Source organism: Natrix helvetica (genome assembly GCF_964273705.1).
Source record: "Natrix helvetica genome assembly, chromosome: 1".
Lineage (NCBI taxonomy): Eukaryota > Metazoa > Chordata > Lepidosauria > Squamata > Natricidae > Natrix > Natrix helvetica.
The window spans coordinates 96,105,608-96,117,071 of NC_138548.1; the positions used below are offsets into that span (position 1 = coordinate 96,105,608).

Genomic DNA, 11,464 nt, shown 5'->3' on the forward strand with positions numbered 1-11,464 from the left:
CCCTGTGCATTTGCATATGACACCCCGTGCTTCCCCACCGCCCCCACGTATGCACCCCTTCACCCATTTTTTGCTTCCAGGTTGGTGCAGGAGGCTTTCCAAGCTCAAAGCAGGACACCAGGGGCCTTGTGTGGCACCCACGCACCCTGTTTTGGCTTCCAGATTGGTGCCTATGCATGCCATAGGTTCGCCATCACGGCTATATAACATACTATGTCAATCTGTAATTTGGGGAAAAGGTCAGAAAGAAAGGAAAAATACCTAAATTCCTCTAATTTACTTTTTGTCCTTTTGGTCTGCTATCTAGAATTTAAAAATGTCCTAGCCTTTAGTGGCTTTGTTGAAAAGATTGCTCTGGACCGATCTTTGTGGCTAATAACATTTCTAAAAATATAATCCATTTTTCGGGGGTTTTTTGAAAAAAAAAACTTCCGTCCAGTTGAAATTGATTGAAGTAACTTGAAAATAAAAGCAGTACAAGTAATTTTGAAGTAATTGTTTCCTTCAAGGTTTCCTTCTGAAAGAACTTCTTGAAGAATTTTTTTTTTTCATTGTTTTGAACACTATTGAAACTGGTAGATTCAAACCAGGTTCTGTGACCAATTTTTTTCCCAAAGAAATTGGAATAGCTGTTTTCTTCTTAGTTCATCTGTATTCAGTTGCCCTGTTTATATTTATTGTAGCCAGTTATGCCCAGTGTTTTATGAAACATCTTTCATAAAACATTCTAAATCAAAAGTGTGTATGTACATATATGTATTTGTATTCAGTTTTAAAAGGCAAATTAAAATAAATGCTGCTTTCCTGCCTCCTCCCCCTGGTATTTTAGGAACATTACTGAACTTGATTGATTTTAATTCTTTTTTGTTTTGTTTTTTTAATACCATTTCTGAATGGTGAGACCTTTAAGTGATCATTAAATACATCACATTTTCTTCATGGTAGATTATTTTTCATAACATTAGATTTGAGGAAAAAGGTCAGAGAGATTAAGGTTCTCTTTTTTGATCAGGGAACAGAAAAAGCGATGCGATGTCTCGGGGGGGAAAAGTCTGTTTCTGAAATGAATTCACCTTCTAGTTTTATGCAATATTTTGTCTTTCTGAGTTATATTTGAACTATGGCTATACTCATCAACTTCATAATATTAAAGTTATGCTGGGAATGAACCTCTATATGTACGTTTAAGCAGATACTTTAAAGATAGAAGCACTTTCTATTTTCTTATTGTAAAATCTCTGTACTTGTATGCAGCAAGTGTGTGTTTGACTTTGACTTAATGCTGTGAAGCTTCACCCCTTGTCAATGGAGGCTGACGTCAGTGAACTAATTGGCTGTTCTTGTGCGTAGGTATCTTGACACGCCCACTGCTGCTGATGTTGTGAATGCTTTAGATCAACAGGCACTTGCGTCCATCCTGAAAACATATGGGGAGGAGAAGCATGCCAAAAAAATAGCTTCAACAATTGTTCAGGCACGCAGCATCTACCCCATCACCAGAACGCGACAGCTTGCCAGCATTATTGCAGGTATCCTCATTAATTCTGTGCAGTGTCCGAAAGGGAAAAAATATTAATCCACAAGTCCCAGAGGGATCTATTTGTACTTGAAATCGTGCGGGATCTAATCCTGTCTATCCTGCTCTGATGTCAGCTATTTTTCCCCCATATGCTCTGCCTTTTTATATGGTCGAATGATGATTAGTTTAATAATAGATTTTACATGGGGACATTTATAATTTTGCCTATCAGGGTGAAATCTGAGATGATAAGAACAACGAATGTTAGGCAAGAAGTTTCATTTACCTATCAGAATGAAACCATTTATTTGTCTTTATTTCTAAAATCCTATTTTGTTATAAAACGGGTTGGTTATTTATACATTGTGCTATTGGCTGTAAAGATAAGCTGATTAGTAAGATATTTCAATCACCGACACTAATAAAATTAAGAGGACTTAATAAAACATATGACTACTCGTTTGGAGAAATGCTTAGGACTTTGTGGCAATCCCACCCCCCTATAAATCTGTCCAGTCTTGAGTGAATTTTGTGAACAGACATAGAGTCCTTGGAATTCTGTGATTTTCCTTTTGAAGTATCCTCCCAGGGAGATTCATTGAATATGATCTTTTTTCTTTAAAAAAGCTAGTTGAAAATAAAACTGGCTTCTGCAGAGCAGGGATCATATACTCCACCTCCCAGACTTTTAATTTGTAATTGTTTTAATTGATAATATAATGATAGTATAATCCTATTGTTGCTGCTATTATTGTCTTCAAAAAATCCTACTGTGGGTACTTCAGATAAGTACCAACCCATATTTGAAGATCCATGAGTATATAGAATTTGAAAAAAAGAGGCAGATTTTGCTGTACAACAAATTTTAATCATTAAATAATTGATGGATCACCATTTCACAATTTCCTATAGGAACCCATCATCTGTGGTCTTAGAAGACTTCTAGATGTGTGATTTAACTCAATAATCAATAGTTCTTAAAGCTGCTCAGCAAAAACATGGAGTATGCATTTTGTATAGTGATTGTAATTATGGCAGTTACCTAGAATTTATAATTTTACACATACTAATATTTTTTTTCAAATTAATTCATCTTATTCTCTCTGTTGTTTGTTTTCGAGCATTTTTATCTGTTTTATTGTTTTTATTGTTTTAAATGGTTTTGTAGTATACTTTATATAGTAGGTGTTATTGTACAAGCCCAGAATCACTTCACATGAGATGAGTGGCCATATAAATTTGAGAAAATATCAACCTGCCTTTATGGAGACTGATGACTGATTCATGAAGATAAGCATGGTTGAATCTGACTCTTAACATGTTTCCAGATGTGTCTCAGATAGTAATGATGGCTGTTTCATTAAGCAAAGATTCAAAGATTTGGAAAATGTCTATATCTTTACACAATTTACAGTATAATATATATAATTCTGAATTTAGACATATTTTTTCTTTCAGTACCATGTTAATGTCAGGAAAGAGGCAGGTGACACAGCCTTTCCAAGAATTATACAGTAACACTTATAATCAAATCGGTAAAATATTTCCTCAGACTTTTACCAGCTTCTGGGACAAAACTTGCAGAACACTTGAAAAATGTGAGAGTGTTTAAAAGGCTCATAATTATCCCCCAAAATGCCTCGTTTTCCTCTAATTTGGTGATTCCATTTTGTCCAATAGTACTCATGTCACAATGGATCCTTTTAATATTGTTGTTCAAGGATTGTGTAGTGAATGAGAATGTTTTGCTAGCTTCAGGATACTGAATATGTGTAGGTACTCAGACATTCAAAACTACTGGAGAATGGACATTGCCATCTACTGGCAAATAAATATCCCAGGATAAGAGGTGATATTTGTCCCTTAAACTATTTAAACCTATTTAACTTAGCTCTCAATTTCCACATGAAGAACACATTCCTAATATCCTTTATTTCATCTTTTCTCTTTGTTGATTACTGATAATATTTGTATGTAGTCATTTTTCATAATTTATTATTTTTCAATTAATAGGATGGGCCTTACAATATTAGATAAACAATAGCAATAACTAAATTTTAATTAATTTATTTGGTGGAAAATTTGTATTGCCAAAACCACAATAAGGCAGATTTTCCAATGGGTTTATTGTGCAACTGCCTGAAGAAGACCACGGAGGTTTTTTTTGGCAACATTTTTAGAAGTGGTTTGCTCTTGCTTTCTTCCTAAGGCTGAGAAAGAGTGACTGCCCCAAAATCACCTAGCTGGCGTTGTGCCTAAGGCAGTACTAGAACTCACAATCTCCCAGTTTCCAGCCTGGTGCCTTTAGTTAGTATACCAAACTGGATCTCACATGACTCATATAAGTAAATATATTTGTCATATAATATATAATATTTGACACTCTATACTAAACTCTTAGAATGACACAAGTGTTTATTCACAAAAAGAATCATAGAGTTAAAAAAGTCATTGTTGACACTGAATCCTTGACATTGAACTCTTTGTTCAATCATGAAATTGAAAGTAATAGTTCATCAAGGAACCATTGTAATGTTAAAAAAAAATCAGCTTCTCAATATACCTACCATGTCTCCCCGAAAATAAGACAGGCACTTGGCCTTATTATTTTTGAGGTGCAGGAGGCGGCAAGTGTGGTCACCTCATGGTTGCTGCTGAGTTGCAATATTTTCAGGGAGGGCTTATTTTAGCACATGCACTCAAAAGCCTGATTGGGCTTATTATCCGTGGAGATCTTATTTTCAGGAAAACAGGGTACTTGTTTTTTCTGATCAAATAACAAAAATTAAATTTAATATTCTTTGTCTTTTGTTTTAATAATAAGGTAGTAATTGACTTATGAGAATTTAACTTGTCAAGAAATTGAGACGTATAAGCAAATTTATCTCTTTAAACAGTCATACTGGATAAACAAATTTTATTCAGGTTGGTCCAAATTCACAGTATTTTAATTAATAATTTGAAAATTTCTAGCATTTCAGTTGGATATTAAAAATTGTTAACACTTATTTGATGAAAGGATGTAAGCTGCGTCATTGAAACTTATTAAATAATTCCTTTAGCAATAATTAATTTTTAAAGTATGTCATAACACTCTCTCACAAAAAAGTCTTGCATGCTGGCAAGCACAGTGTTCGTGAATTTAATTCAGGAGCTTACAATTTAGTTCATTTTAACATGCACATCTATTAGGTTTTTTTTTTATCATTATGCAATATCAGAATAACCTCAAACTAAACTAAACAGCAGATACTTTCTCCTTGGGATTTTAAATCATTTATCTTCCAGAAACATGTTATTTTTATGAATGAAATCTATTCTGTTCTATTATTATCTCTAGTAAAGCTTGTTACCAAGCAGATTTTTCTTCCACTGCCAGCATTTTTTTTTTTTTGACAAAGGTGTAAGAAAGATTAGATTTATTTATTTTTTCTGAGCCACCAGTGGTGAAGAATGAAATCTTTCTTTCTATCCATTTTCATTTTCTTGACTGGACTCATTCTGTTTAAACTGAGATTAGGAGGAAAAACATAACCAAATTATTTCTTTTGTTTTTTCTCTGGTTTCCTCGTGGTCTTTTACTTCTTTATTTTGCAACCTTTGTATCCATCTTCATTTGTTTGAAAAGTAGTCAAACAATAGAACAATATCACTATTAAAATATGAAAATATTTTTCTGTTTATCAAACTTAGTGCAACATTAAATAAAAAGCAATGTTCTTGAGATATTCTAGTCTAAATATAAAATACTTAAGGAGAAATCATCAGTATTTTGATTTCTGTTTATAAACAAACTGGAAATGGGTACATCAATTCACTCCAGGACCAAATTTATCTTCTCAGTTAATAGCCTAGATGTCATATTCTAATCTGTTGAAGTTCAAAGAGGCTTTTTAAAAGAGATAGTATAACTAAAATACTAAGGTATATATTTATTAATATTTGTAGGGTTTTTACGATTAGAGGTAGTCCTTGTTTAATGTTCAGTTGCTTATTAACTATTTGAAATTACGATGGACCTCCCCAGAACTACTTGTAACCAAGTTTCCAAGTTTCCAGCTACATACACAGACACACACAGAGATACAGACACACACACACACACACCACAATATCACATTTTGGGTGCTTGGCAACTGGCTGACATTTAGCACTGTTGTAGGGTTTTGTGACCATGGTTTTTGGCAGCTTTTGCCAGTTTCCAGTGTTTACTTCTTTGTGACTGCGAATTTTTTTTCTATGGTGATTAAACAAATCACACAGTCATTAAATGAATCTGGCCACCCTCATTGATTTGCTTGTTGGATGCCCTCTGGGAAGATTGCAAATGACAATCACATGACTGCGGGATGCTGTAACTAGGTTAATTTTAGATGGTTGCTGAATGCCTGATTTTTGATCGCGTGACCAGGGTACACTGCAACAATCATAAGTCTCTTTTTTCAGCCCTTTCATAACTTCAAATGGTCGCCAATCAAATACTCATTAGTTGAGGACTATCTACATATATTTATAATGTACAACATAAAATAACAGCAGCAGATAAGCCAAAATAATTAATTTATTATTAATATAAAAAGAACTTATTTATATATATATAAGTTGCAAATGGATAATAAATATATGTGTGTATAGGTAATTAGTGTATGATTCATTAATGTTTTATTTATAGTGAGTATCACAAATTGAAATGGTAAACAAAATTGATTATGACTAAGAGAAGAGCTCTTTTCTAGGAATGGAGGTAGTTGGTATAGAAAAGTAAGGTAGGGAAAGTGTTCCTGTTCACAGCTGATATTAAAATAGAAAAAATAGAATAGAATAGAATAGAATAGAATAGAATAGAATAGAATAGAATAGAATAGAATAGGATTCTTTATTGGTCAAGTGTCATTGGACACACAAGGAATTTGTCTATGGTGCATATGCTCTCAGTGCACATAACAAGAAAAGATACATTTGTCAAGAGGTACAACACTTAATGATAGTCATAAGGTACAAATAAGGTACAACACTTAATGATAGTCATAAGGTACAAATAAGTGATCAAATCATACTAGGAAATAATCAATATGAATCATAAGGATACAAGCAACCAAGTTACAGTCATAAGTGGGAGGAGATGGGTGATAGGAACAATGAAAAGATTAATAGTAATGCAGACTTAGTGAATAGTTTGACAGTGTTGATTGAATTATTTGTTTAGCAGAGTGATAGCGTTCAGGAAAAAACTTCTTGTGTCTAGTTGTTCTGGTGTACAGTCCTCTAGAGCGTCATTTTGAGGGTAGGAGTTGAAGCAATTTATGTCCAGGATGTGAGGAGTCTTTAAATATTTTCACAGCCCTCTTTTTAACTCGTGCAGTATACAGGTCTTCAAAGGAATCTTGTGATTCAAGAATCTCTCCATTGTGAGGCCACATTTTTTAAAGTGAATAAGAATCTATTCAACGCAGATTACATTCTTATTTATTTATGAATTATCAGTTCTGTTCGTTTGTTTTGCCACTATACAGCTGGTCTCACTTGATTCATAACTATTCAACGGCTTTCTTTCAAGCAGTTAATCAGAACCCCAGTGAGTTTTAGGGTTATATTTGAGCTAAGAAATTGACATGAAGAGAGGAAAGAAAACTGAACATTATCTACACATGTCATGCAAATCCTTAAAATTAAATTAAAATTAGAAACCCTATCTTGCCTCAAACTAAATTCTTCACTCATTTCATAGGCATTGCATATGAGGACTATATATCCTCAAAATGAGCCTCTAACAGATATCCCAAAAACTGTCAATAAAATTGGAAGTTGCAGAAAAGTCCACCTAAAAGACTTTGAGGTTTTTTTGAGAAAGTAGGAATCTGAAAAGTAGATTGTTGCCAAATAGGGTCTTCATGAAAAAGCACCAGAAACTAACATCAAAACAATTGATGAATTTGGAAAACTTCAGAATTTCAAAAATGGCATATTTGGCCATCCCTGCTCTAATTCCACTTAAAGGCATGCCTGTCTTCCTGAGTAGAAATGTATTTAATCATATGATAGTTATTCCTCTCTGACGCTCAGCCTATTCTCATGCAACATTGTCCTATTTATTATGCTAGTTATCGTTTTCTTTCAGTTTCAACTTGGCATAATTGAGGTCTTGCTAAGCATCTGAAATTGCCTTCAATGCTTCATATTTTTGGAAATAATTGAGATACTTTAAAAAAAAAATGTATTATAAATTCAGGAAAAATAGTTCCTAGGCTATGAGATCCTCAAGGCATAAAATGCATACATATTTTACAAACCCTCCTGCTACAATAAACCTAGATATAATTTTCCAGTACTTTTTTGGAAGTGAGAAACATAATTCCCACCATCAGTGGAAGGGCTTTGTCAGACTCGGAGGCTGTATCTTGAGATCTATACTTAAAAAATGGGCAGTGCTAGAATCTATTCTAAGAAGAGGTTGGTGGTGGTGGGAGTTAAAACATGAAATGGTAGTAGCTGTTTTTCACCCCTTATTCCAATTCAGGGGAAAAAAAGTGGAAAAAAAAGACTACATTTGGAAGGAAGCTGAAATTTGAACCAAGTCTTGGGATATTGTAAGCCCCCCCAAGATAAATACATGTGGGTTTCACTTTTTGCACTTTGGTTTTAAATGAATATTTGTCTTGGAGTATTTAATTTTCTAGTTTGGAAAATACCCAACTGTAACCTTTCAACAGACAACCAAAATTAGTCCTCATTTGATGATCTCTGGAGGGCCAGAGATAGAGGTTGCTCCTCTATCCTGGTCCTATTAGACCTCTCGGTGGCTTTTGATACCATCGACCATGGTATCCTGCTGCGCCGGCTGGAGGGGTTGGGGGTCCGGGGCACCGTTTTGCGGTGGTTCGGCTCCTACCTTTCTGGCCGGACGCAGCGTGTGTTGGCAGGGGAAGAGAGGTCGACCCTACGCCCCCTTACTTGTGGGGTGCCACAGGGGTCGGTCCTCGCCACTCCTGTTCAACACATATATGAAGCCGCTGGGTGAGATCATCCGTGGTTTCGGGGTGGGATATCATCTGTACGCTGATGATACTCAGCTGTACTTTTCCACCCCGAACCACCCCAACGAGGCCGTCGAAGTGATGTCCCGATGTGTGGAAGCCGTACGGGTCTGGATGGATGGCAACTGACTCAAACTCAACCCCTCCAAGACGGAGTGGCTGTGGGTACCAGCTCCCCGGTTCAGCCAATTAATTCCATCATTGGCCATCAGGGGCATCCAACTCGCCCCCGTGGAGCGGGCGCGCAATTTGGGCATCCTCCTGGATGCCCGGCTGTCCATGGATGACCATGTGACAGCCGTGGCAAGGGGGGCGTTCCACCAGGTTCGCCTGGTGCACCAGTTGCGCCCCCTACTGGACCGGGACGCCTTACACACGGTCACTCATGCGCTGGTGACATCTCACTTGGACTACTGTAACGCTCTCTACATGGGGCTTCCCTTGAAATGCACCCGGAGGCTACAGTTGGTCCAGAACACAGCTGCGCGGGTAATTATGGGGAGTACTAGGTACTCCCATGTGACACCGTTCCTGCGCGAGCTGCACTGGCTTCCTGTGGTCTATCGGGTGCGTTTCAAGGTTTTGATAACGATCTTCAAAGCGCTCCATGTCTCAGGACCTAGTTACTTGCGGGATCGTATTCTGCCCCATACATCCCTGCGACCAATCCGCTCGCACAGAGAGGGTCTCCTCCAGGTGCCGTCCACCAGGCAGTGCCGGGGGGCGGCGCCTAGGAGTAGAGCCTTCTCTGTGGCGGGCCCAGCCCTGTGGAATGACCTCCCCCCGGATATTTGGAATACCTCCGACCTCCGCTCCTTTCGTGTAAAACTCAAGACCCACCTATTTCAAGTAGCTGGCCTGGCTCAACTTTGATCCAACTATATCGCTCCTGACGGGTTTTTTATTTGGGGTATTTTAATTGTATTAAATTATTTAGGGGTTTTTAAACATTGTGTTTTTAATTGTTTTTTATTCATCAGCTCACCTCCTCCTTGTATTTATATATGTCTTGGTATACGTTTTGTTATATGTATGTTTGTTTATATATTTATTTCCTATGTTTTATTGTACGCCGCCCCGAGTCCTTCGGGAGAGGGTGCGGCTAAGAAATAAATATTTATTATTATTATTATTTCCATTATTTAGTAATGCAGTGCAAGCAATAGGATGGAATGTTTGTCCACTGTTAAGTCTTTTAGTAAGTAACTCTGGCATCAAGCTAGAATCAGATTGATAGGAGAAGTAGCAAGATTGTAAACAAAATGATAGGAGAAATAGCAAGATTGTAAACAAAATGAAATAAAATAACTACATTTTAATCCATTTGTTTGAAAACAGCAGCAGTTAATGTTCATTATATTTCATGGTGCCAAATAAAACAGGTGAATAATGTAAATGACTGCAGACTTATTTTTATTTCAAGTGTATATAAAATATATGAAATTGGATGCTGCAGTTTATTAAAACAAGTTGCTTTGGCTGATTATGAATTCAAATAATATAAAATATTTCTTTACAACTTGCCAACTTGAACCAGCATAACGTCAACAATTACCAGAAATGAAATTGAGTTTTGAATAACCTAAAGATTCAGAGACACTAGCTTGTTAAAAATTTTGAAAGCCAATATTAAAATGGCATCAATTTCCAGATATTTACCATAGTTAACTGCTAAAATAATTATAAATTTATTCAAAAGTGTTCAAATGCCAAAATACTTTCACTTCCTTTTTTCTTTTTCTTTTTAAATAGGTGCTTTTCCAGAAACCATGTTTTATGCTCGAAAAGACAAACTTTCAAGACCAGCACATTTAGCTACCAAAACTTTTCAAGCCTTGCGCATATTTGTCAACAATGAGCTACATGAACTCTATGAAGGTTTGAAGGCAGCTGAACATTTTCTAAAACCGGGTGGAAGACTGATAGCAATTACTTTTCATTCTTTAGAAGATCGTATTGTCAAAAGATTTCTGCATGGGATAGACATTTCAGAAAGGTTCAACCTTAGTATAAGGCAGAAGATCAGGCGAGCAAGAATAGACTTGTTAGAAGGGGAGGATGAATCGCTCAGTGAAAGTTATTGTTCAAAATGGAAACTTATAGAAAAGAAAGTTGTCACTCCCCAGGATACAGAAATTAAAAACAATCCCAGGGGACGCTCAGCCAAACTAAGAGGAGCTATCAAGCTATGATCTTATCTTCGTTCGTACAATTTATGAAAAAAATAATTCTTTACATTAAAGATGAGAACACAAAATTGTTGTCTTTGCTGTTTGTTGCTCTTGCATAGCACACACTGTTTCTAACTAAAGAGGAAAGATGAAGAAGAAACCAACTCAAACCTATGAACGTAAGGATGCAATTAAACATGTTTTATATCACTGCCAGAAATTAGGGTTCACATTTGCAGATTCAGGAAGTAAATATTTTTAGTTTTCTTGAAGAGAACAAATCTGGCTGCAAGAGTATTCTCAAATATATAAAGTGCAAGTGATGCAGAAGATGATAACTTTCCCATTCTATCAAAAAGGCAGCAGTATAGATGGTATATAGGGAGTCCTCAATTTATGAACACAATTGAGGCCAAAGTTTCTGTTGTTAAGCAAGGCAGTTGTTAAGTGAGCTTTGCCCCATTTTTGACTTTTTTGCCAGGGTTATTGAGCGAATTACTGCATGTAAGTGAATCATGTAGTCATTAAGCAAATCTAGTTTCCCCATTGAAGGAAAGTTATAAATGGTGATCACATGACCCCAGGACAGGGCATCTGTCATAAATATATGCCAGTTGCCAAGTGCTCACATTTTGATCACGTGAGTTTGAGGATGCTATAAAGTTCAAAAATGTGAAAAAATGGTCAAAGGACACTTCAACCAGTCACTGTAAATCAATGGTGTCAAATCAAAGACTACC

The 11,464-nt window shown here is 36.1% G+C and overlaps 1 protein-coding gene across 1 annotated transcript in view; it reads left to right on the forward strand.

The window, feature by feature from the left end:
• Window positions 1-10,810, forward strand: part of METTL15 (methyltransferase 15, mitochondrial 12S rRNA N4-cytidine) — a 74,264-nt gene extending 63,454 nt beyond the window's left edge. The window contains exons 5-6 of the mRNA XM_081946095.1: window positions 1,351-1,529; window positions 10,306-10,810. Coding sequence (XP_081802221.1) covers window positions 1,351-1,529; window positions 10,306-10,745 — 619 coding nt within the window. The 3' untranslated portion in view covers window positions 10,746-10,810. The remainder of the gene's footprint in view (window positions 1-1,350; window positions 1,530-10,305) is intronic.
• The last annotated feature ends 654 nt before the right edge of the window (window positions 10,811-11,464 follow it).